Source organism: Mesoplodon mirus (genome assembly GCF_964341445.2).
Source record: "Mesoplodon mirus genome assembly, chromosome: 11".
Classification (NCBI taxonomy): Eukaryota; Metazoa; Chordata; class Mammalia; order Artiodactyla; family Ziphiidae; genus Mesoplodon; species Mesoplodon mirus.
This window is the reverse complement of record NC_138987.1, coordinates 28,596,936-28,624,559: the sequence shown is the minus strand read 5'-3', so window position 1 is coordinate 28,624,559 and position 27,624 is coordinate 28,596,936. Positions and strand designations below refer to the sequence as shown.

Here is a 27,624-nt window from a genome sequence, read left to right as displayed (position 1 = left end):
CAACTTTTAACCCTAGGGAGACTTAGAACTAAGTATAAAAATATTTGAGAATCAAATTTATGGTATGAATGATTTTATGGTAAAGAGACAGTACACATTTTTAAATATACTTGTTACTTAGCCCATTACAGTAACATGTCAGTCTTCTGATTCCATTTTAAAAGTAATAATTATGTAATTAATTTATCCTTGTGATTGTTAAATAGAAATCTTACCAAATTTATATACATTGCATGAATATTTATGAAAACATAAGACTCACTATATTTGTACATATAATTTATTAGATTTAGAAAGGTTACTTTAAGTACTAGGAAACTTTTGTGAGATAAGTGAAATGTCTAAAGTAAATAGAATATTTCAGGGTATTTAACTAGGTTTATAAATGCAACCAAATATAATTTCAAACTCTTAAAAATAATTTTTGGTTGGATGTTAGACATTGTGAATGTAATGTTAAGTGCTTGACTGTTTTTTCCTTACAGAGTATTTTTTCTCCTTTTTGCTTTTTTAAAAGATTGAAGTATAGTTAATTTACAGTGTTGTGTTAGTTTCAAGTGTACAGCAAAGTGATTCAGTTATACATATACATACACACACACATATATATATATACTCTTTTTCAGATTCTTTTCCATTATAGGTTATTACAAGACATTGAGTATAGTTTCCAGTGCTATACAGTAGCTCTTTGTTGTTTACCTGTTTTATATATAATAGTGTGTATATGTTAATCCCAAACTCCTAATTTATCTCTCCCCCCCGTCCCCCCCACCCCTCCCCCCTCCATCCCCTTTGGTAACCATAAGTTTGTTTCCTGTGTCTGTGAGTCTATTTATGTTTTATAAATAAGTTCATTTGTATCATCTTTTTAGATTCCACATATAAGTGATATAGTATAATATTTGTCTTTCTCTGACTTACTTCACTTAGTATGATAATCTCTAGATCCATCCATGTTGCTGCAAATGACATTATTTCATTCTTTTTTATGGTTGAGTAATATTCCATTGCATATCTTCTTTATCCATTCATCTGTTGATGGACATTTAGGTTGATTCTATGTCTTGGCTATTGTAAATAGTGCTGCAGTGAACATTGAGGGTGCATGTGCCTGTTCGAATTATGGTTTTCTCCGGATTTATGCCCAGGAGTGGGATTGCTGGGTCATGTGGTAACTCTATTTTTAGTTTTTTAAGGAACCTCCATACTATTCTCCATAGTGGCTGTACCAATTTACATTCCCACCAACAGTGTAGGAGGGTTCCTTTTTCTCCACACCCTCTCCAGCATTTATTATTTGTAGACTTTTTAATGATGGCCATTCTGACTGGTGTGAGGTGATAACTCATTGCAGTTTTGATTTGCATTTCTCTAATAATTAGCGATGTTGGGCATCTTTTCATGTGCCTGTTGACCATTTGTATGTCTTATTTGGAGAAATGTTTATTTAGGTCTTCTAATCATATTTTGATTGGGTTGTTTGTTTTTTGGATATTAAGCTATACGAGCTGTTTGTATATTTTGGAAATTAATCCCTTGTCAGTCACATCATTTGCAAATATTTTCTCCCATTCTGTGGGTTGTCTTTTTGTTTTGTTTATGGTGTCCTTTGCTGTGCAAAACCTTTTAAGTTTAATAGGTCCCATTTGTTTATTTTTGTTTTTGTTTCCATTACTCTAGGAGACAGATCCAAAAAAATATTGCTGCAATTTATGTCAAAGAGTGTTCTGCCTACACTTTCCTCTAGGAGATTTATAGTATCCAGTCTTACATTTAGGTCTTTAATCCATTTGAGTTTGTTTTTGTATGTGGTGTTAGAGAATGTTCTAATTTCATTCTTTTACATGTAGCTGTCCAGTTTTCCCAGCACCACTTATTGAAGAGACTGTCTCTTCTCTATTTTATATTCTTGCCTCCTTTGTTGTAAATTAATTGACCATAAGTGCGTGGTTTTATTCCTGGGCTTTCTATTCTGTTCCATTGATCTATAAGTCTGTTTTTGTGCTGGAACCATACTTTTTTTGATTACTGTAGCTTTGTAGTATAGTCTGAAGTCAGGGAGTGTGATTTTTCCAGCTTTGTTCTTCTTTCTCAGGATTCCTTTGGCTATTTGGGGTCTTTTGTGTTTCCATACAAATTAAAAAAATTTTTGTTCTAGTTCTGTGGAAAATGCTATTGGTAATTTGATAGGGATTGTGTTGAATCTGTAGATTGCCTTGGGTGGCATGGTCATTTTAACAATATTGATTCTTCCAATCCAAGAACACAGTATATCTTTCCATCTGTTTGTATCATCTTCAGTTTCTTTCATCAGCATCTTATAGTTTTCATGGACTTTGTTCTTGTAGGGAGCTGTTTGTGGATTAGTTTGAGCCTTACAGGGCTTGGTTTTTTTGGGTTTTTTTTTTTTGCGATACACGGGCCTCTCACTGTTGTGGCCTCTCCTGTTGCAGAGCACAGGCTCCGGACGCGCAGGCTCAGCGGCCATGGCCCACGGGCCCAGCCGCTCCGCGGCATGTGGGATCCTCCTGGATCGGGGCACGAACCCATGTCCCCTGCATCGGCAGGTGGACTCTCAACCACTGTGCCACCAGGGAAGCCCCAGGGCTTGGTTTTAAGCTTCACTGGACTAGATCTTGCTGTGATCATATAGTGGCTAGTACTTTGCATTGTGGAATAGATCTAGAGTAGACATTACACTAGGGCTAGCCCTACTACTAAGAAGTGTCCCTTCTCTGGTCTCCACTGAATGTTCTCAGTTTTCAAAGAGGGCTAGCCCTACTACTAAGAAGTGTCCCTTCTCTGGTCTCCACTGAATGTTGTCAGTTTTGAAAGAGGCGCTCCTATCTAGGGGGTTAGATCTCAAATGACTTCTAGCCCTTTGTACACTCTGGGAATTTTTTTAGTTTACAACTCCCCAATTGTCTTGGCTTAGCCTTGTGGAATTCACCCTATGCATGCATGGCTTGGTATTCAGTTTGCAAGCTCCCTCTCAAATAGCTTCCTCTTCTCCAGTATTCTTCCCTGTAAATTCCTGCTGCGTTAGACTCACTCTGCTGAAATTCTCCCTTCCTGAGCTGTGGTCTGAAATGTGCCTTTAGTCAGAAAGCTCAGGCTATTGTAGGGCTTATCTCATTTCTTTCCCCTCTCTCAGGGATCACAGTCCTGCAATGCCACTTGTCAGTGTCTGAAAACAGTTTATTATCTATCTATCTACATATATTTATAAATCTTCTAGTAATTTCCAAAAGCACATTTCAGATTTGGCTCAGAGATGGCATACGTCATGTCTACAAAGCTAGACAAATAGCCAAGCCCAAAGTCAATAAGCTTTCCTAAAATCTCTTTATAGGAAAGCATTAACAAGAATGGGGAGAGAATGAATAATTGTGATCAAGTAAGACAATCTACCACAGAGAGGTATAAAAAAAAATCCTGTCAATCTGTTATCTGAGTATGTCACAAATAGAAAGATGTTAATAACAATGGCAATGATGATTATGATGCTAGTAAGTGTTCAGTAAATGTTAACTATGTGCCTGGGTGCTATTCTAGTTAAATTACATGTGTTAATTCTCTTAAGACTCACAATAACCCCATGAAATAGTTATAATAATTTTTACTATTTTATAGATAAGGAAATTTAAATTTATAGAAGTTAAATTTCTTTTTTTTAATTTAATTTATTTTTTATACAGCAGTTTCTTATTAATTATCTATTTTATACATATTAGTGTATATGTGTCAATCCCAATCTCCCAATTCATCCCGTACCACCACCCCCCGCCACTTTCCCCGCTTGGTGTCCATACGTTTGTTCTCTACATCTGTGTCTCTATTTCTGCCCTGCAAACTGGTTCATCTGTACCATTTTTCTAGGTTCCACATATATGCGTTAATATACGATATTTGTTTTTCTTTTTAGAAGTTAAATTTCTCATCCAAGGTAAGTTGTAACATCAGATGTAAAACTAAGTAGTCTGGCCAAACTCTGGTTCATATAGTATACTGTATTCTGCCTTTGCATATTAAAGGTTCTGAGTAATTTTGCAGTGGAGAAATCTGTTTATTAAACCTAGTATTTCAATTTCATTTTGGATATTGGAACACTATTCAGAATTAGGAGGATATCTATGATCAATCCATCGGCCAATATTCCATGGAATGCTTGTGCTCTAAGATCCTGATGGGTAAAAACAATGTCCTATTAGACTTTATAGTTTGGAGTTAAGAGCACTAACTTCAGTGTCAGACAGATGTCATTTTCTCCCAGTTCTTTCTGTTTCTTAGTGGTGCTCTTAAGCTCCTAAGCCTCAGTTTCTTCATAAGGTAGGAATGAGTTTCTACCTCATACCTGTGAGGACAATTAAGCGAGACAACAAACATAAAGCATTTAGCACAATATTTGGCAAATGGTAGGAGCCAAGTAATGTTAGATTTTTTACTGTTGTTATTCTTGTTATTATTACTTTGTTGTTCACATCTAGGTCACATAACTATTTCAATAAATGTTGAATTAATGTATTAGCTTTCAGTTACATTATTTAACATTTTTACCTTATCTATAGTTTTCAATTTTGTTTGAAATTTATAGAAAGTATATAGCATGAGTATGTTTGATAACATATCGTCTGGTAAACTTTTAATACTTACATCTGCTACATGGTTATAAGAGAGATTGAAATGTTGTCTCTTTTTGAATTTTAGAGACCTATTACTACATTCCTCCATTAGTTGGTGTCTTTTTCTTGGCTCTAACTCCTATCTGGATTATAATAGCTGCCAAACATCCAGCCACAAGGACGGTTCTCCACTCAGGCTGGGAGCCTGTGATAACAGCTATGGTTATAAGTAGGTTAGTATTAAAGTGTGTGTTTGTGTGTGTGTGGGGGGGGCAGTTATTCTATATGCATGTACCTATGTATATATTAAAACAAACCAATTGCCTGTTTTTATTTCTTAGGTCAATCATTTTATACAGTCAGTTCTTTATTATCCCAAGTAATAAGGATATAGTGACAAGAGTTATTGAAATCAGTGGATGTATGGAACCTCATTTGCTACCAGTTTCAAACTTTTCCCCAACCAAATCCTTACCAGATTGATGATTAAAATTTAGTGGTGTTTGTCTTTGTCTGTGTGAGTTTTAACCTGACAAGGACATTACTTATTTTGAACAGTAAGTTCTCAGATAAGTATCAGAAAACCTTAGAAATGTACATACCATTTGACTACTCCACTTCTAGGACTCCGACAGGACCTAAAGATATAATTATGGCTCTATGCAAGTGATTAAGTTGTAAAGATCTTCATCACAGTGGAATTTTTAATAACAAAAAAGAGAGAGAACACCTTAGATGTCTAGCAATCAGATGTTGATTGAATAAATTGTGACATAGTCACAAAATGGAATATTAGTCAGCCATCAAGAGTAACATTGTAACATTCCTTTGATGTGGAAAGGTGTTCCTTATACATTTGGTGAAAGGAGAAAGCTAGAAAAGAATATGAATTTCCTATTAAAGATGGTAGATTGACATGTTTATCTTCTTCCTTATTGAAGCTATTAAAATGACAGTAAAAGAATAAAAAAGCTATACAGGGCTTCCCTGGTGGCGCGGTGGTTGAGAGTCCGCCTGCCGGTGCAGGGGACACGGGTTCGTGCCCCGATCCCGGAGGGTCCCACATGCCGCGGAGCGGCTGGGCCCGCGAGCCATGGCCGCGGAGCCTGTGTGTCCGGAGCCTGTGCTCCGCGATGGGAGAGGCCACAGCAGTGAGAGGCCCGCGTACAGCAAAAAAAAAAAAAAAAAAAAAGCTATACAACCACAAAAACAGAAGGGGAGCAGAGGACAGTAGGTGAAAGATTTAACAAAATCAGTAAGATAGGAATCGGTTCTATGGTTGTTAACTGAACTATCAGAATGAAAAAAGCTAAAACCTAACTGCCTGCAGGACAAGGGGACACTGATAAGAAGCAAGCTGAACTGAGCCTCAGACACCCCAAAAGGTGGAGGATTTAGAGGCACTAAGAACTTCTGAAAGCTGAAATGAAGGAGATTGGTTGAAAGTTAAAGTAAGAAGCAATTAGAACCTTAAAGCCCTTTGCTAGCTTGACCACCCAGGTGACTACCCCCTCCCATTCTACAGAAGACAAGAATTAACCCTGGAGAGGCTAAATCATAGAGCCTCTGGATTTAGAATCACCTGCACCAGTGAGGCTGTGGATTAAACACTGTATAAAAAACAAGAATTAAGGAAAAGTCTACATGCTGAACAATGAAAACCTGATCCCACTTCCTTTTCTTTTCTCATAGAATGCTGGCACTCTGGGTTTTACCCCCAGGCAAAAAATTAGATAATTCCTTTCTGGGGAAACTCATCAGCTCAAAAGAAAAACCCACAAAAACTGACCCTGTGGATCCTTTAGTGAAAGAGCTACCTGCCCATCTGATCATTCTTCAGTGAGGCCCGCCTGCTGACAAGTTCTGCCCTTGTGCACAGAGAGCTCCAGATATGCTCTGCAGTATCCCTTAAGGAGGAGCAGACAGTAAACGGTCACCAGACATTTGATTAAGGCTTTTAACATGACAGAGACAAAAAAAAAAGGTTCCCCAAAAATTGCAGGCATAGTTGAAAAGTCTCAAAAAACGACCACCAGTATCCTCAGAGAAATTAGAGAAGTTATGGCATCTATAATGTAAGAACAGAATGCTCTAATAAGGAGGATTTGAAAAATTGGAAGAGCTCTTGGGAATTTAAAAATGTATAAATAGTAGAAACAAAAAGAATCAGAAGAAAAATCTTGAGGGTAGAGTTGAGGAACTATCCTGGAAAGTAGACCAGAAAGCAAAGAGGTGGACAATTGGAGCAAACAATAAGGAGAGGAAATTATCAAAGAAATAATACAAGAAAATTCCCCAGAATTGAAGAACATGGGCTTCCAGATTTAAAAGGCCCCCTGAATACCTCGCACAATGAGTAGGAGGGACCCCAAGCAAAGTACATTATCATAAATCCCAAAAGCTTCCAGAGAGAAAAGTCCAGTTGCATATAAGGGATTGGGAATTGGAATGATGTCCAGCTGCAACACCAAGTGATTCCCTCAAAATTCTGAGGGAAAATTGTTTTGAACATAAAACGTGCTCACTGTATCAAGCAAACATAAGGGTAGACTCAAGAAGCTTTCAGACGTGCAGGATCTCAAAAAATTTATTTCCCGTATACCCTCTCATATAAAAGCTGAGAGAAGATGTCTATCAAAATGAGGAAATAATCAAGAAGGAAGATGACACGAGAATGAGGAAACCTGTGACAGCATGTGGTTCATTTTTCTATGATGTAGATTGTGTTTTCCTGGAGGATTTGGGCAACAGGATCCCATGAAATGTTGGGACCTGGTCATAGTACATAAACCAAGACCCATCGTGGGGAGGTGAAGGGAAGGTACAGAATGACAGCTGAGCATCAGACCTACAGAGCAACTGTCCAGGTTGGCAAGACAGTGACCTTAAGAAGGAATGTCTCTAAGGAAAAAAAAGGGGGAACTGATTGGTACCTGATGAGTATGTATTCAGAGACCATTTATTAACTTTGTTCCAAATTTGATTCTGAATTAGTGATAAGTACCTTAAAAAATTAGGAAAAATATGAAACAAGGCAAAACAGTACAAATGGGGAGATCTCATAACACACTTTGTGGCCCAGTTGTGAATAATGATTTCATTGTTAAAATAAAGTAAAACCTAAATATTTCACCAAAAATTATAATATAACCAGATTGGCAGGATAGAGGAAGGAAGGGAATTGTGAAGGGACTAAAGTGGGGAGGGAAGGGGAAGAGAGACTAAATGCTCACCTGCCATAGTGGACATCATTAGGTAAATGTCTAAAATTAAAAAGCAAGAAATAGCAGTATAAACATGCTGTTTAGAAATAGAGGATTAAATGCCAGAAGAAACAGTTAAAGGAGTTAAAAAGAATTGCTAGTGGAGAGCAGGATGTGTTGTTAGGGCTAGGGGCTATTTTATAAGCTTTGTGGTACTTTCGCCTTTTAAATGATGCACGTATATTTGATAAAAATAAAATTTAATAAAAGTGAAGAAAACTACTTTTACAATTTGAGTTTTTATTTTTAAAAATATACATGTTTTGGACTTCCCTGGTGGTGCAATGGTTAAGAATCTGCCTGCCAATGCAGGGGACACAAGTTCGAGCCCTGGTCTGGGAAGATCCCACATGCCACGGAGCAACTAAGCCCGTGCGCCACAACTACTGAGCCTGCGCTCTAGAGCCCGCAAGCCACAACTACTGAGCCCACGTTCCACAACTACTGAAGCTCGTGAACCTGGAGCCCGTGCTCCACAGCAAGAGAAGCCACCACAATGAGAAGCCGGCACACCGCAAAGAAGAGTAGCCCCCGCTCACCTCAACTGGAGAAAGCCAGCGTGCAGCAACAAAGACCCAACACAGCCAAAAATAAATAAATTTATTTAAAAAATATATATATATATATATATATACACACATGTTTAAAAATGTCTGGGAGGCTATATATCAACATGGTAACAGTATATATAACCCTGAATGATGTAACTATGGTTGTTGTTTTTTTTTTTTTTTTTTTGCGGTACACGGGCCTCTCACTGTTGCGGCATCTCTCGTTGTGGAGCACAGGCTCCGGACGCGCAGGCTCAGCGGCCATGGCTCACGGGCCCAGCCGCTTCGCGGCATGTGGGATCTTCCCGGCCCGGGGCACGAACCCATGTCCCCTGCATTGGTAGGTGGCCTCTCAACCACTGCGCCACCAGGAAAGCCCTATGGTTGATTTTTATTTTCTTCTTTTTGTTTGTATTTTCTAATTTTTCTATGATAAGTTTTTATCACCTGGGTAATAAAAATATTTAAAAATGTATTTTATCAAGTGGTCATGTTATATACACAGCATGATCGTGTGTTTTGGCAGGGAGATTTATTCTTTGACACATAACTAGTTTATTCTATGAAATACGTATTTTTTAAAAATTACATAGTGCGGCTTCCCTGGTGGCGCAGTGGTTGAGAGTCCGCCTGCCGACGCAGGGAACACGGGTTCGTGCCCCGGTCCGGGAAGATCCCACGTGCCACGGAGCGGCTAGACCCATGAGCCATGGCCACTGAGCCTACGCATCCGGAGCCTGTGCTCCATGGCGGGAGAGGCCACAACGGTGAGAGGCCCGCGCACCGCAAAAAAAAAAAAAAAAAAAAAATTACATAGTAAAATATTTCTAAGGATGACTGTTTTTAGACTTTATAGTATACCTTTTAACGGGAACTCCTAGCAGTTTAGGCATATTTAGCCATTCATTTATATTATTAAAGAATTAAAATAGTAAAGATTTAATAATTTCCTAATATTAACTATCAGGTAGTGGTAAGAACATTTGATCTGATACTTTGACCATCAACCCTGTTCTCTGACAGCATATAGTTCATTTTTCTGTAATGTGAATTGTGTTTTCCTGGAAGATTTGGCAACAGGATCCCATGAAATACTGGGACTGACACTGTTTTATAGTATGTAGACCAACAGACTGAAGTTAACCAATTGATAATGGTTTTGGAAACAAACAAACAAAAAATCTCCAAGCTCCATTGAGACACTGAGAGAGTATATCTTGCCACTGTATAGCTGTATGTTATTTTTCCAGACCTCTGTTCTTCAGATCAGCTCTTTCTATGGCTGCAACTCATTGTTTTAATTTACCAATGGTCAGACACTGTAATCTACTGTATCTAGTTTTAACACAATAAAAGTCATCTCTTTAATGGCTTGCTTACTTCAAATATGAAAAAATACTCTTTCAACATTTTTTTAAATTATGAGGGTAATAAATGCACATGGTTTTTAAAAAACTAATAAGTACAGAAGGATATAAAATGACCATGAGTCTCCTGTCAGTGTCACCCCTAGGGGTGGACATTGTTAATAATTTCTTACATGTCCTTCCAGATATTTTAATGCACTTAAAGTATATGCGTTTTTCCTTTTTACATGTAACGTATGTAAACATGTAGACCAGAAGGAGGGCCCTGAAACGTGGGGCTACAGCTTATGCCATGTTTTGTTTTCAACATTTTGCTTTTGACAGTGATTTTTACTTTAAATATTTTTTCTTTTTATTCAACTTTTAAAATGTCTAAATATTTTATGTTTAAAGGTAGGGGTGTTTGTATATAAAGAACAACTTCAAATTAGTACATTTCCTTTCCTCTTCCCTAAATTATATGCTTTTGTTTCTTTCAGCATTGGGGGCCTTATTCTGGACACAACTGTATCTGATCCAAACTTGGCTGGGATTGTTGTTTACACACCAGTTATTAATGGTAAGAATTAGATATACTGTTTCATAATGATATCCTATCTCTCTATATTCTTAGGTACAAACAGGAACCTTTGAGTTCAGATTTTAAGAGGCCTACCTTCCCATTCTATTCATTTGATTTTCAATCCCAGGTTGTTGCTCATGGTGGAAACTACACTGTATGTTCTCAGTATGCAGAACACATTTTTGAAAAGAACTCTCACTTAATCTTATCTCTAGATATTAGTTTGAGAATCAGACATACCTGATTTTTAAGATTCCTGTGGCAAAATAGGATATTCCAATTCTATATTATCATTAACTTTGGGCTTACTTGCTTTCTTGTGCTGCTGTGTTGCTGTCCCTGTCAATTTTTGTGGATAAACTAGAGTTAGCTAGGTTTAAGCATTGCTGGAGTCAATTCACTCCATTAAAATCTATCACTCCTCTGCTGATCCCTTTCAAATCTGCCTTATATTTTTTCTTATTTATAAAATGGGAATTATAATACTTAAATTCACAGGGGTTTTTATATAAATTCCATTTAAAAAGACAAATTTAATCCAGTCCTACTGGCTTTTGGGCTGGCAGTCATTAAACTGGATTTCGGTATAGCCTAAGCCAATATAATTTAAAATAATGCTACCTGGGGAAAACCGTATCACAGGATATATGACACATTTAATATATATTACTTTTGTATATTTATGGATAAGGAAATATGTTCTACAAAGGCAACTTCTCTAAAATCTAATTTCATATCTAAAATTTTTACTGAACATTTTAATTGTGGGGTACCTGAACAGATTTCCTCTAGAGATGCCCCTCCCAGTTTTCCTGGCAGCACCATTCTCCCCATCAGCTGCCCTTAACATCATGGACCCATTTGATTCAACCTGGCTCTTTCATCCTCTTTGAAGAGATAATGACCAAATCTTGTCTATTTGTACATTAACATAATTCACTTGTTCATTTATTTATATAACAAGTGTGTCTTAGTACTGTAGTCTACTAATGTCTCAGTTCAACCATCATTCAAGTAATAAAGTAGTCTTCCTGACTCATTCCCTATTCGATGCAAATTGAACGTCACTAGTAGATGGGTCTACCTTAAACATTGTTTTTATTACATTAGTTTTAAGATGATGAACTTGACAGTGGTTTCCTCCTGCCTGTCAGATCAAATTAGAACTCTTCTGCCTAGCTATCAAGGCCCTCTCTATATGCTCTTGGACGCACACAACTTTATCCTTTATCATTGCGACTTGCTTCTTGCATTATGGCCATACACAGGTCTAATTTTCACTGCCTGGAATAACTATCACTTTCTTCCCCCCTGTCTGAATCCTCTTCAGTGACTATTACTTGATGAATTCACTAGCATGAATATTACCCAACAATGACTGTTAGAACTGTATTGCCCAGCATCTCAGTGAGAAATTTAACTTAAATTACAACCCCGTTATTAGTAAGATTTTAGTGAGTATCTCTGTTATTTTGCCTTTTACAAGAAACAGTTTGCTAAAGTGCCCTCATTGGAAGTCTGTGCATGGCATGGCATAGTGGTAAAATCTTTTTTCTATCTCAGTAAGTAAACCTCTTAGTTGGGTATCACAGTGAACACATCTTATGTTACATTATGCTCTTTAAAAACATTGATTGAGGGCTTCCCTGGTGGCGCAGTGGTTGGGAGTCCGCCTGCCGGTGCGGGGGGCGTGGGTTCGAGCCCTGATCTGGGAGGATCTCACGTGCCGCGGAGCGACTGGGCCCGTGCGCCACAGCTACTGAGCCTGCGCTCTAGAGCCCGCGAGCCACAACTACTGAGCCCACGTGCCACAACTACTGAAGCCCGTGTGCCTGGAGCCCGTGCTCCGCAGCGGGAGGGGCCGCCATGGTGAGAGGCCCGTGCACCTCAACGAGGAGTGGCCCTTGCTCGCCGCAGCTAGAGAAGGCCCGTGCACAGCAGCGAAGACCCAACACAGCCAAAAATAAATAAATAAAATAAATAAATTAAAAAAAAAAAAAACATTGATTGAGAAGATTCACTCCTTGCTTCTCAAAAAAGGTGTAACTTCTGAGAATTGAATTTCGTTTTAAGTGTGCTGAGATGTACTATTTAAAAGACCCCTCCCTGTTTTATCACCATCATCATCATCTGCTATTTTTTTCATATTCATTTACTTATTTATTATTTATTAATTTATTTTGGGTGCACTGGGTCTTCGTTGCGGCCTGCAGGATCTTTGGTTGCAGCATGCGGACTCTTAGTTGTGGCATTTGGGCTTCTTAGTTGAGGCATGCAGACTTCTTTAGTTGCTGCATGCGAACTCTTAGTTGTGGCATGCATGTGGGATCTAGTTCACCACCAGGGATTGAACCCAGGCCCCCTGCATTGGGAGCGCAGAGTCTTACCCACTGTACCACCAGGGAAGTCCCCATCATTTGCTATTTAGTGAGTATTTACTCTGTGGCAGATTACTTTTAGTTCTTTTACGCATGTTATGTTATTTAATCCTCAAATAAAGGTAAGGTCTCATATCTAGCAAATGGTGGTTTAAACCCAGATCTGCTTGATATCCCAAGGCCTGTGACTTTTTTCCTTCAAAATGAACAGCTACTAATTTATCTGTTATATTAGATACAGGAATACACACTTTGTTTAAAGTAAGGCATATTTGTGTTGATACTGTGATGAGGGTATCTTTTAATGCTTATTAACATCTCTCAGACCCAGTAACATTTTTTAAAAATATATTTCATGTAACAATAGTTCTTGAGGTGTTGAAAAGTGAGTTCTGTGGTCAGCTAAGTTTTGGAAACATTAGGTTAAAAAGATTTCTTTTCCACAGGATACTGTGAGTTTCCCCTCTGGTACTTTTGTTAGAGAGGGGTTGGAATTTCTGGATCTAATCTTCTTTCTAAACCCTAGACCATACTTTGAGAACTACTGATCTAGGTCTTATTATATCTTTATCACAGTCTACTTTCAAATAATAATATATCACTTTACATAAAGGATAAGAACCTTATATCAGTATACTTGGATTTTCACTCTTATGGTCTCTTTTTGTCATACGTTTTACTTTGTTATAAATCCTATAACATTATTTTTGCTTTAAACAAGTATTTTTTAAAAAGATAAAAAATGAGGGGGTGGTATCTTGTACATTTCCCCACATTTTTAACATTTTCAGCACTCTTCTTTCCTTTGTGTAGATTCAGATTTCCATCTGGCATTGCTTTCCATCTTCCAGAAGAAGCACCTTTAATGTTTCTTATAGGGCAGCTCTGCAGAGAAAACAGAGGCTTGAGGCAGGTGTCTCCCACCTTCCTTCTCCTTCCTTTCCCTTCAGCTCTAACAGTGTCTACTCTTAACCTTTTTCACTCCGTCTCAGAAGAGCTGACTCTTTTATCTAAGACCATTACACCTCCAATGGGATCCTTACTCCCAGTTATCTTAACTTTTCCTGTATCTTCCATACCTTCCTCTCTTCCACCTTTCCTCTTTAGTTTACAATTGTGCTCGACTCTTTCGTTCTAAATCACCTTTCCCACAATGTTCTGCCTTCTCAAGCTTCTATTTTCTCCCTTCTACTCTTTACAACCAAACTTTTCAAAGTGTAGCCTGTACTTGTAAAATTTCTTACAATGTTTTTGATCCCTCTCACTCTACATAACTTTTTTTACTGAGCTCCACAGTGACCTCCTCATTACTTTATCCAGTAACTTGTTTTCAGTCTTCATTCTGTTCAGCTGTTTGATACTAGTTAATCTGCCCTTTTGCACCTCTCCCAATTCTCATCCCATTCTCTGAAAATTCTTCTTCATTTTCCTTCACTAACTCCTCCTTTCTATCTGTCTCTTTAAGTATTTGTATTCTTCCAGACTCTGTTCTTGATCATCTTCTATTCTCACTTTTCACCTTCTTTATGAGGGATATTGTCTAGTTCAGAGGTTTTCAAAGTGTGGTCCCCAGACTAGCAGCATCACCTGGGATCTTGTTAGAAATGCAGATTCTCAGGCCTCAGCCCAGACCTCCCATGTCAGAAACTCTAGTGTAGATTGACTTTGACACATGCAAATTGATTCTGACACATGCAAATGTTTGAGAACCATTTGTCTTAGTTATGTGACTTCAGCTCTCACTTCCAGATCCATACTTTCAACAGATATTTCCACATGGAAGATCCAAAGCTCCAAATTGAACTCATTATCTTCCCCCCAAACCTGCTCTTCCTTCTGGGTTTCCTGTCAGTTAGTGGTATTATTACCTACCCAAACAAAATATCCCAAAGCCACATACTCCCTTTCTCTAAATGCTCTCTCTTTTTAGCTGCTCTTGAAATACCTTCTGAGTTAATCTCAACGCTTTGTCTCCCCGTGCTCCCTGGCTTTGTTCATTCATCTTCCCTGGGTACATCTGCATAAATTGTCTCCCTGCCTCTACTATCACCCAGTGTAACCTATCCATCCTCCATACTGCTGTTAGAGTTAGCTTCCCAATCAACAAAGCTGATCCTGTCCCTTGCTTACTTAAAGATCACAGTTAAGTTTCCTGGAGATAAAGTACAAATTATCTAGCGTAATATACTCAGTAAGCCCAATCTGCCCTCAAATCACCCTCTCTAATCTCATTTCTCCACCGCTCCACCAATTCTTAAAATTCTCATCTTGGTGAATTTTTGTTGCTTTCTCAAAAAGATCATGTCATTTCTCTACACCATTCCTTTGTACCTGATGTTCCCTCTGTCTCACTTCCCTTCTTTTACTTACCAAGTTCTGCTCATTCATTCAGACCCAATTAAAATGTCACCTCTTCTGCCAAATAGTTCCCTTTGGGAATTCCCTGCCAGTCCAGTGGTTAGGACTCTGCACTTTCACTGCCGAGGGCATGGGTTTGATCCCCAGTTGGGGACCTAAGATCCCGCAAGCCATGCGGCATGGCCAAAAAAAAAAAAAGTTCTCTTTTCTATGCTTCCACAGCATACTTTTAACATACATAATTATTTTGTATGATGATTCTTTTTTGTATGACTCTCTAGTGCCTAGAGATAGTGCCTAGCATGTTAAGATTTGGTAATTGCTGGATGAATAAATGCATGAGTTAAGGAACATGCTTTGTTTTGCTGCAAAGTACATGTCACCGAATTTGAAGTTATCTTATTAAATAACACAACTTAGATTATACCCGAAACATTTCATATACTTAGGAACTGGTGAAGTGCATTTAAAAAAGGCAATAAATAAATAAATAAATAAATAAATAGAAAAATGGTTCTTACTATTTGTATAAAAAACTAGCAGTGATGGCAACGTTTATTACTTTCCTTAACAACTTCTCCTGCGTGTAACCATAGAAATTGGTTTCTCAGCATTTCCTCCTCTTTGGTATATTCTACAAGCTTTTTAGATAGGAGTGAATATTTATAAATTTATTTATTTATTTTTGGCTGCATTAGGTCTTTGTTGCTGCACGCGGGCTTTCTCTAGTTGCATTGAGTGGGTGCTACTCTTTGTTGTGGTGCGCGGGCTTCTCATTGCAGTGGCTTCTCTTGTTGAGGAGCACGGGCTCTAGGCACGTGGGCTTCAGTAGTTGTGGCTCGCAGGCTCAGTAGTTGCAGCTTGCGGGCTCAGTAGTTGTGGCACACGGGCTCAGTAGTTGTGGCTCACGGGCTCTAGAGAGCAGGCTCAGTAGTTGTGGCATACGGGCTTAGTTGCTCCACAGCATGTGGGATCTTCCTGGACCAGGGATCGAACCATTGTCCCCTGCATTGGCAGGTGGATTCTTAACCACTGCCACCAGGAAAGCCCAGAGTGAATATTTAGATAAGAGCTCTTTAGATACTGAAAGAAGTTAGCAATCCCAGGAGTGAATATTTTGTGGACAGAAAGAGTTGAGCTAGAGATCAATTGGTTAGAAGAGGGATGAGCTCAGTTAGTGTAGCCAGGGGAAATGATTCAGAAGGAACCATTTCTTCAGTGGTTTGAAAGTCATTTGAGAGTTCAGTTTTTGTTGAGTAGAAGCAACGGCTAAATATATGAAGGTATAGCCGTAGATAGAATGTTATGAACAATCAAAATTAAAGAATTACATTTCACATAACAATAAGGATGAATTTCAGGAACTTAATATATGTGAATTATCCCATTTCTATAAAGTTCAAAAGCATGTTTAGGAATACACATATATGTGGTCATAACACAGAAAACAAGAGAATGAAAAACAATTCAGGATAGTTACTCTGATTGACGAGGAAGGGCATGGGATTGGGGAGGGCACATAGGGTACTTCAAATGTAAAAGTCATCCTGTATTCCTTTTCTTAAACTGGGTGATGGGTACATGGGTGTTTTTGCAATATGGTTATTTATAGCTTATATGTATTTTATAAATACTATTTCTGTATCTATTAAATATTTCGTACAAAATAAAAATCCTGGAAGTAGCACTTTTAGATTTCTTATTAAATGGTTGACTATGAAAAGAAAAGAATTAGAATAACAGCTAGGTGTCCAAATGAAGAATTTCCAAGGTAGGAGGGATATAGGTATGTTTATTGACAAGGAGGCAAAGGAGTAATAGAAAAGGAAAGATGGAGGATGCATGAGAGATGGTGAAGAAGGGAGGGGCGAAGTCCACAGAATGATGGGCTACAAAGTAGCCTTGGAAAAAAAGGATACCCCTTATTACTTCAATGTGGTAAGAAAAGGAGTCCTGAAGAGAGACTAAGGTGAAGGGCCTTACCTATAATGACATTCTCAGTTGTCCCAAGAAGGTAGATAGATTTCCAAACCTGTTTCATGTTGTGACACACACAGAAAATTGTAATATTAGACGGCACACTAGGGAGAAGAAGGAGGCCACTTGGAACCAGAGGCAACCAGCCTGCCCCTGCAGAGCTTCGAAGGCCAGTATCTTGACACAGCTGTAAACTATTCAAGGCATCCTGGTTTGGGAAGTTCTGATCGAGGCAGTGTTTCTCAGCCTTTTTTTCATTATGACCCTCTGAGGGAGCCATTTAAAACTTTTTTTCCCCTAAATGTTCCCACCCATGAAATTTTAATATCACAGTTATCCAATTTATCCATTTCTATACTGTATGTATATCCGTGCTTTATACATAAAATGAGTGAAAAATTTTTTTCTCCCCCCAAGAACAAATTTTTGTCCCCACTAAGAATGCATGGTCTAGGGTAAGGGAAGCAGAAAATTTGGAGACCTTGTAAGTCACTCATCAGGTTGCTGACACGTACATTGGAAGGAAGTGGTAGAGGTGAATGTACCTGCCTTCATTTAGAGGTCTTGAAACTAAAAGAGCAGTTCCTGTGTGTGAGTTCTGATAAAGAGTCATGAAAGGAGGAGAGGTGAAAATGCAGAGATGTGTGGAGACGGCCAAAATATGTAGGTATATATGGAAGATACTAGATCTGCTGTGCTGTTGATTGTAAGGCTTTGCTTTCGAACATAATGAACTTTTACTTCAGGTTCCCTTAGGAATGCCCAAAAGAATTATTGACATAATTTGAAATATATTCTATGGTGTGAAATCTATTCTGTGCTAAACATTTGCTGGAAACATATATTTCTAAATTTAATAGAACATGAAGTTGGATTTTAAAGCAGTCCTTTGATGAACCTTCTGAAGTTGTTCATACTGTCAAACTTTCTTTTATCAGTGGAGCTCATTCTAGCAATAAGGCACTTAGAGATTAGGTCTTCTGGATACTGAAAGCTCTCACTAATCATTTAGAATGTTGGAAATCTGTTTTTTATTAATGTTATTAATTTATGTGACAATGTTTAAATGCTCTCTACTAGCTCTGGTAGTGCAGTTAGTCTGTGAGAAATTTAAGTAATTTAAAAGAAATGCTGATAGACGTGTAGAGTATGTCGTGATAGTGAGAAAGCATTTCTGACATTAAGGGAAGCGATTCCAATGTAATCATTCTGCTGTAGCTTAAAAATATAACCAGTGATCATGATGAGATCATGGTGGGATTTTAACTTCATGAGAGGTTAAAACTTTGATAAGTCTCTACACTAATTATGTTAATTATTTTGCCTTTCACATGATGCCTTTAATCTACTTGGAACTGATTTTTGTGTATAGTATGAGAATAGGGGTCCCATTTCATAGGTTTTTTGGGGCATATTAATAACTGTCTTGGTACTATTGAAAAATCTATACCACTCTTTATTGATCTGCAATACCTCTTTTGTATATCACAGATTTCACGTGTATGAGTGCATGTGTGCATGTGTAGTTATCAGATTTAAAAAGTACCCCTCAATTCCTGGTTTGCTAAGAGTTTTTAATAATGAATAATAAAATGATGAATTTTATCAACTTTTCTGCATTTATTCATATAATCATATTATTTTTTCCTTCATTTATTTGTTAATGTACCATATTATATTATTTTCAATGATTAAATCAGCCTTATATTCCTAGCATAAATGCAGTTTTGTTGTGGTATATTACACATTTAACATTTTGCTGGATTTGGCTTGCCAACAGTTTGATATCTTTTTTACATTTATTTTTATTCATAAGATTGGCTTATAATTTTCCTTTTTCATGTTGTCATTGTTGGATTTTGAACTCAGAGTTATGCTAGTCTCATTATGTGAGTTAGATATACTTACTCATGCACTTTATACTGTAAAGTAATGTAAGATTTTGTAATTTATCCTTTTTATTATTATTTGTTACTTAAATGTTTGGTAGAACTCACTTGAAAAAGACAACAACAACAAAGCAAACAACTTATGTGGACCTGGTGATTTTTTGAAGAAGATTTAAAATTTTAGATTTAATTTCTTTAGTCATAGAATGATTCAGGTTTTGTATTTCTTCTTGAATTAATTTTGTTAAGTTATATATATTTTAGAATATTTTCCCATTTAAATTTTCAAGTTTAATGGCATAAAGTTGTTCATAATCTTATTTTTAAAATATTGGTAGTAATTGGAATTATGACTTCCTTTTTTTTCCTATTGTTTGTCCCTACTCTTTTTCTCTTTTCAGATAACTGATATTTAGCTTTATTGATCTTCTTACTTTTTTCTCTTTCATTACTTTTCTTATTCTAGTTTGTGTTTATATTTCTATCTTTTCCAACTTCTTGAGATGGATGCTTAGGTCAGTAAGTCTTCCTTCTTTTTTAAGTATATGCGTTTAAGACTTTAAGTGTGCTTCTCATTACTGCTTAAGCTGCACCCCACTTGCTTTTGTATGTAATATTTAATTTCCATTCAAATACAAATGTTTAAAATTTTCTATTATGATTTCTTCTTTAATTCACAAGTTATTTAAAGGCATGTTCTCTCAGTTTCCAGATAGTGAAGGCATCAGGCCCTGAAGGGTTTTTATCATGAATAAGTTTTTAACTATGAATTCAATTTCCTCAATATAGGGTTTCTCAATCCTGACACTTGTGATATTTGAGGCCAGATAATTTTATATTGTGGGGGGGGCATCCTGTGCACTGTGGGTTGTTTAGGAACATCTCAGGCCTCTGCCCACTTGATGCCAATGAAACATCCCAAATTACAACAACCAAAAATGTCTCCAGGTATTGCCAAATCTCTTTTTTTTGGATTGGGGGTCGATTATTGGTGGCAAAATCACCCCCAGCTGAGAACTACTGCTTCATAGGTATAGGGCTATTCATGTTATGTATTTCTTGCCAAGTGAGTTTTTATAGTTTGTGTATTTCAAAGAATTTTAAAATTTCACCCAAGCTATTATTTTCTGTCATAAAGCTGGAACATGGTATAACCATATTATTCTTTTAATCCTGCATAGTCTGTAGTGATGACTCCTCTTTCATTCTTAATATTGAAATTTGTATCTTCTTTTATTCTTGATCTATTCAAAGAAGCAGCTTTTGGTTTCATTTCTTTTCTCTATTGTTTCTGTTTTCTATTTCATTGATTTATGCTCTTATACTTCTTATTCCTTCTTTATGCTTTCTTTCAGTTTAATTTTTTTTTTAGGCTCTTAAGATGGGAACCTTAGATCATTGATAATAGATCATTCTTCTTTTCTAATATAAGATTTAATGCTGTGAATTTCTAAGGACTGCTTTATGTGCAGTACTTATCTCAATATGTTGTGTGCACAAATCTCAATATGTTGTGTTTCATTTTCATTAAATTCAGAATATTTTAAAATTTCCTTTGTGATTTCTTTTTTGACCTCTGGGTTATTTAGAAGTGTATTGTTTGCTTTCCAACACTTGGGGGAATTCTCAAATATTTATCTTTTCTGTTGTAGCCAGAAAACATACTTTATCTGTTCCAGTTTTTTCAAATTTATTGAGACTTGTTTTATGGCTCATAGTATGGTCTATCTGCGTGAATGTTCCACGTGTATATTTGTAAAGAATATGTATTCTGCTTTTGTTGGGTGTTGTGTTCTATAAACGTCCTGTAGATCAAGTTGGTTGTTATTATTGTTAAAATCTCCTGTATAGTTTTTGTTTGTTTGTTTGTTTGTTTGTTTGTTTTGCGGTATGCGGGCCTCTCACTGTTGTGGCCTCTCCCGTTGCGGAGCACAGGCTCCGGACGCGCAGGCTCAGCGGCCATGGCTCACGGGCCTAGCCGCTCCACGGCATGTGGGATCTTCCCGGACCGGGTCACGAACCCCTGTCTCCTGCATCAGCAGGCGGACTCTCAACCACTGCGCCACCAGGGAAGCCCTCCTGTATAGTTTTGATTTTTTAAAAATCTATGTATTCTACCAGTTAATAAGAGAAGAGTGATAAAGTCTCCAAGTATAAATACCAACTTGTCTGGGGTTTTTTGTTTTTTTTTTCAGTTTCATCAATTTTTCCTGTGGGTATTCTGAAGATCTATTTTTTAGGTACAACTACATTTAGGTTGTTATGTCTTTTTCATGAGTTGACCTCCTCAGCCATTATTCAGTGTTTGTTTTTCTCTCTGGTAACATCCCCTGTTATAAAGTCTTTTTTTTTCATCTTTCTGATATTGATATAGCCACTCTAGCTTTCTTTCCCCTAGTGTTTATATGGTATATCTTTTTCCGTACCTTTACTTTTAACCTATTTATGTTCCCATCTTTTAATAATGCATATTGTAACCTCTTTCCCACTAGATCCTTTAACATATTAATCATAGTAATTTTAAAGTTCTTGTCAGATAGTTTCAACACCTGAGTCCTGAGTCTGGTCCTATTGACTTCTTAACTCCTGACAATAGTCTGTTTTCTTTATTGCTTTTTACTGTCTCAGAAATTTTTTATCAAATGCTGGACATTGTGTATAAAAGAACATTGGAGATTGAGATAAATATTATTTACGCCTTAAAGGCAGGCTTTTTCTTCTATTAGGTCATTAGTATGGAGGACTGTGTGAGTCTCATCAGTAGTTGAGCTGGGTCTGGTTTTTGTGGTTGTTATAGTTACCTTCAGTGCACCACTGACTTCAGATTTATCAATGAGCTCCTGCTACCTTATGCTCAGTGTGAAGCTTGGAGCGCTGTATGCCTGGAGCATGAAAGGCTTAACTATCTGTGCTCTTGCTTCTCTTCTCACGGTAGGTTGTTGTTGCTTGTTACATGGTGCAAGGCATGGGATGGGATTTGGGATTCTCTTGCACTAGTCTCAATCTTAGGCTGTTCCTATGCACTTGGTCCACAGAGGTGAGGCCTTCTCAATGTTTCTTAAGACCAATGAATTACTCAGATTGGTCTTAAGCAGGAAGATTTCCTTCCACTTCTCCAGCAGCAGACAGCTTTTGCTTCTACTCTTCCTCTAGTGGCAGTTGATCTTTGCCTGGGGTCGGGTAGCTGGAGTGTTTCCTTCATCACCTCAAGCAGCTTTTGTTTCATATGAGAGAGGGAGTCAGAAATGGGTGTGATTTCTTGCTGTGTGCCACCAAGGTCGGCTCTCTCAAGTGTTCGGTCCTCCCTCAGTCTGTCTCACAAGTGCCCAGGGGAGGCTTGCAGAAATAGTTGACCTGTGAATGTAGACTCCCCTTGTGTCTAGGGTTCCCAGGTGTTAGCCCACACTCAGCATTAAAGAATTTGAAATTTTCAGTTGTTTCCTTCCTACTTGCTTTTATGACCACTACCTCTTCCTCCCATAATCTGTCAAAGGAGAAAGAGTTTGGGTGTCCCAACTTACCTTGGGGGCACTTACCACCCTTTGGAATTCATTTCACTTCTAGGCATCAACTCCCCTTCCTCTGAGTATATGAGAGGATAATCTAGGTTAAAAGATGACTTTCTTGAGTAATTTTTTCAGTGTCTTATACCCATTTCTTTAGTAACCTGAGAGACATGTATCAAGCCTTGTCTATTTGAATAAATCTAGCTTGTTTTCCCTGTCATTAAGATGATAAACATGAAATATCTTGTTACCTAGTTTTATATCTTGGTTGTGATAGTAATTTTTAAAAATTACTTACTCTGCTTTCAGACCAAACAGTGAGTTAGATTTGAAAAAATAATGAATGAGTCTTTCACAGCAGTGATTTTATGTCTTTGGAATATCTACCTCAACATTTAATAAATCAACATTTCAGAAGAATTCTTTGTTTGTTTTCTTGGCCCAGGATGTGACATAAAGAGGCTTGTATTCTGTTGAATGTATGCACATTATTTAAAATATGACGATAACTACCTTGTTTGTTTTTCCTTATGTTTCAGGTATTGGTGGTAATTTGGTAGCCATTCAGGCTAGCAGGATTTCTACTTACCTCCATTTACACAGCATTCCAGGAGAACTGCCCGATGAACCCAAAGGTGGTTACTACCCATTTAGAACTTTTTTTGGTCCAGGTAGGTGCTTGTGGATTTTTGCATATTTTATTTCAGGAACTGTTGCTCTCTATGAGTATAGGCAGGCAACATTTGTTGAATACATATTTTGTTTGTGAATATTGCATAGTTTTCCATTTCTGAGAGCTAAATAGATTTTAAATACTAGAATAGATTTTGTTCACTAAATCTCAGTGAACAACAGCAAAAAAACAATTTGGATCAATTCTGCAGTTGCTGAGGAGTTTTATATAGTTTTTCTCTTTTCTCTTTCTCTGGGATATCTTGTTTTAGGAGTCAAGAAAGAGGAACCTTGTGCATATAAGAAAGCACTGTTAGGTGATTTAGGGAGACAGATATACCATCTGTCTTTTGTATATTAATCTTTTGGACCTTTCTAAATGTAAGCATTTGATCCCAAACAAGCAGAATGAGAGGGGATAACCTCAGTTACAAGGACATTATTATGTCGCAGGCGTATGATGTCCAAAAAACCAAACCACAATTTTAAATTCTTGACAAATTTTTTTCTGATGAAAATAAATGTAATGTAATAAATGTAACTTTTGAATGAGGATCAGAAATGCCCAGTCTTTTAATTGCAGTGAAAGAATTCTAAAAGAAAAATAAAATTAAAACATTTCATAACCAAAGGTCCGCTATTAGAAGATCATGAGATGTCATTTAGTCATTAAAATGGTCAATAAAAAGGAATTAAATGATGTAGGGAAAAAAACACATTTCAGTACTTTAAGAACTTCATATTTTTTCTTTTGTGTTCCCTCTGTTTTTATAATAGATTAATTATAGTTTGACCAGTGTTCTTCATAGCAAGTTTTTATCAACCACCTTTTATTTAATTAATATATAACATATAGGGAGAATTTTTAAAAATTAAGTGAATTGTAAATAGTTAAAATTTATTTTTAGCAATTGAATTTTATGTGATTCTATGCAATATAGTAACTAGAAGTAATCCTCAGATTTTAACAACTGTGACCTATTATTCACCACAATATGATTTTAACAACTTTTGCATTTTATATTACAGGAGTAAATAATAAGTCTGCTCAAGTTCTACTGCTTTTAGTGATACCTGGGCATTTAATTTTCCTCTACACTATTCATTTGATGAAAAGTGGTCACACTTCTTTAACTGTAATCTTCGTAGTAGTATACTTATTTGCTGCTGTGTTACAGGTAAGAGTTGAAACCTCTTGCAATCTCTTTTATGCTCAGATTGATGTAAAGTGTAACTGTAAATCTAAAGGCATAAGAAATATTTTAACATTTCAAAAATCAGCTGAATGCCTTCATATTGATTTGATTTTCTTAAAACCAGTAACTTTTAATATGATTTGATCAATAGAACCGTTGAATTTCCTGTTTCCTAGATTCTGTGTCTTCCCTTTTATTTGTTCTCTTCTTTTGTATGAACACATCTTCAGATAAATTCCTGAGAAAGACTGCTGCATAGGAGAAAAATGTTTGAGTCTTTGCATTTTGTAAAATGCTTTTACATGAATAGCTTGACTGGATATAGAATTGTTTCTTTTAGAATTTTGAAGGCATTGCTTCCTTGCTTTTTAACTTCTCCTACTACCATTGGAAAGAACAACACATGCCATTCTCACTGCTGATCTCATGGTACAGATCTACTTTTATCTTTCTAGAAGCTTCTAGAAAGAAAATCTTCTCTTTTTCCCTATTGTTCTTAAATTTCTTCTGGTATTTATCTATAAGTTTTAAAGAAATATGCCTAAATTTCTAGTTCATGATTAATCTCCTTTAGACTTTTGCTAATAAAAGTTGAGGATTTGGGGGCTGTTATAATGCCACATCTTTCCCATATGGTTATATAACAGTTTTTGGTTAAATTAGTAGTCAATGTTTCTATTATTGGGTCTATGTAAACATTGTTTACTATAGAGCCAGATAATGTATTATATTTCCTTTTGGTGTATTTTACTTTTCTTTGGGTTAATAATCACATCTTTTTCCATTTGCCTCATTTTCCATAAACCCATCCTAAATTTTTTTCTAACTGTTCCAGCTTTATTTTGTCTTCTTAGCCATGGCTTCTTGCTAAGCTCTGTAGAATTTTGTACCTCCTACAGTGAGAAATCCTAACTTAAGAGATGCATTCAAATAGTCCTTTGAAAAGATAAGATAACCCCCCCCCCCTTCAGGGGTTTGTAGGAGTGGAGCTGGAGGATAAGTATGTGGAAAGAAACTGCATTGATGATAATGATGTTAATGAAATTAACTGACATTTACTGTGTTTCCTGTATGACCAGCATTGTTCTAAGTGCTTTACATGTACAGATTTACTTCATTCTCACAAATACTCTCTGAGATTTGTCCTTCTGATATAAATCAGTGATTTTTAAAGTGAAGTACGTGCAAAACAATGCATTGTGTACAGAAAGAGAAGATTAAAACTTCTATTTATATATGTCTACCTCATTTGTTTAAAATGTCTATTTTCTCCTATTTTTATGATTGCTTTACAGTAAACATTAGCACAGTGTTACGTAAGTATACTCATTTATATTGAAAGGGCTGCATAAGCTAAAACTTTTGGAGGTTACTGAGTAAAAGCATAGAGATGAGAAAGCACAGAGCTTATGCCAGAAAGAGCAAGTAATTCATACAGAGGATTTAACTAAAAGAAAAGAAGATGAGGTTAAGAAGGTAGATTAGGGCCAATGTAGAAAGGCCTTAAATGCCGGGCAGAGGAGACAAGAATCCGCTCATAAAATAACAAAAACCCTTATGACTTAATGGATATTTTAAACTTTTCTATAATGCTTTATAGCACCCAAGATTTTGTTAAAAGTCACTTATCAAATCATTCATTCATTTATTCATTCAATAAACCTTCATTCTACTAGGTGTCGGGATGGGTTTTAAATCCCAGGATGAATAAATTCAGACCCTATCCTCAAGGACTCATAGCCTGGAGGGAAGACTACTACATGAACAAATAACTATATTATATTGTAATAGAATATAAATGCTGGGAATAGCTACACAGAATTTGCTGTCAGAGCCTGGAAGAAAAAGCAACTAATTCCACCTCGGGAGTATTATTTTTCTACTATTCAGTAGGGACAACAGTTACTTCAAATGCATTTTTACTACTGGCTATCTTTATTGCTACATATGATATGGTCATTTATTATAATTTATGTTCTCCATGTGTGTAAGTATTATGAAAAAGATGCATTCCTCAATCCTATGGGAAATATTTAAGAGACTATTCTTTGGTCTGTTTGTAGACATGCCATTTTTAGAGCAAGTTCCTATTTGTAACTTTACCTCTTCACTTCATGGATGGATTTGATGTTTATGTTTATGGTTCTGTGCCAACATACTATCATGCATCATTTCTCTTAAGTTCATGAAGGATATAAGAAATTTTTCTGAATTCATAAAAATATTAGATTTCAACCTTATGCTCACAGTATTCCTATATGTCTTTTGTTAACCTCTGACCTAAATTCTGACCAGTAAAGTTTGAAAAACTAGAGTTGAGGAGAGTAATTATTAATCTCTCTGTGTCTCAGTTACCTCCTCTGTAAAGTGGGAGGGATACAGACAGTCCGACCTAACGATTTTTCAACTTTATGATGTGCAAAAGCGATAACGCATTCAGTCGGAACCGTACGTCGAATTTTGAATTTTGATCGTTTCCTGGGCTAGTGATATTCGGTATGATGCTCTCTTATGCTGCTGGGCAGTGGCAGCAAGCCACAGCTCCCAGTCAGCCACGTGCTCATGAGGGCAACCAACCGATAAACCGATCCACTTAAGACCATTCTGTACCCAACCATTCTGTTTTTAACTTTCAGTACAGGATTCAGTAAACTACATGAGCTATTCAGCACTTTATTATAAAATAGGTTTTGTGTTAGATGGTTTTGCCCATCTATCTGTAGGATAATGTTAGTGTTCTGAGCATGTTTCAGGCAGGCTAGGCTGAGCTGCAATATTCAGTAGGGTAGTTGTATTAAGTGCATTTTCGACTTACAGTATTTTCAGCTCTCATGGTTTTTTGGGATGTAGCCTCATCATAAGTCAAGGAAGACCTATAGTATTACCTACCTCATAGTCACTTTTGAGGATTAAATGAATTAATTACATAAAGCTTGCTTCATAGTAGATGCTATACGCGTGTTAGCTGACACTATTGTTATCGTTATTAACATGGAATTGTAAATGGTGAGCCGTTAATCTCTGAATAACAGTTGGATTTTTTTTAAATTTTATAGTATTGACTGAATGTTCTTATGTGTCTTTTACAACTTTCACTTTTATGGGTTTTAGTTTTTACTTTCTCCCTAAGAATCAGATAATCTGCCAGAGTAGATCTTTGTTTTTGCACCTGACATTGTGCATTATTTCAATGCAATAGCTTAGAATCAGATTGTAAATTGTCAAATCAAATCTTCATGCTGTGACACTGACATATATAACACATACATGAACACACACA

General features: G+C 36.8%; 1 protein-coding gene across 10 annotated transcripts in view; it reads left to right on the top strand.

Annotated features, from left to right (window-relative positions):
- The window catches only part of SLC41A2 (solute carrier family 41 member 2), a 152,401-nt gene that overhangs the window by 91,608 nt on the left and 33,169 nt on the right, over nucleotides 1-27,624 (top strand). For all 10 annotated transcript variants that reach the window (XM_082634448.1, XM_082634450.1, XM_082634449.1 and 7 more), the window contains exons 7-10: nucleotides 4,711-4,858; nucleotides 10,286-10,365; nucleotides 23,016-23,147; nucleotides 24,178-24,326. In XM_082634448.1, coding sequence (XP_082490574.1) covers nucleotides 4,711-4,858; nucleotides 10,286-10,365; nucleotides 23,016-23,147; nucleotides 24,178-24,326 — 509 coding nt within the window. The remainder of the gene's footprint in view (nucleotides 1-4,710; nucleotides 4,859-10,285; nucleotides 10,366-23,015; nucleotides 23,148-24,177; nucleotides 24,327-27,624) is intronic.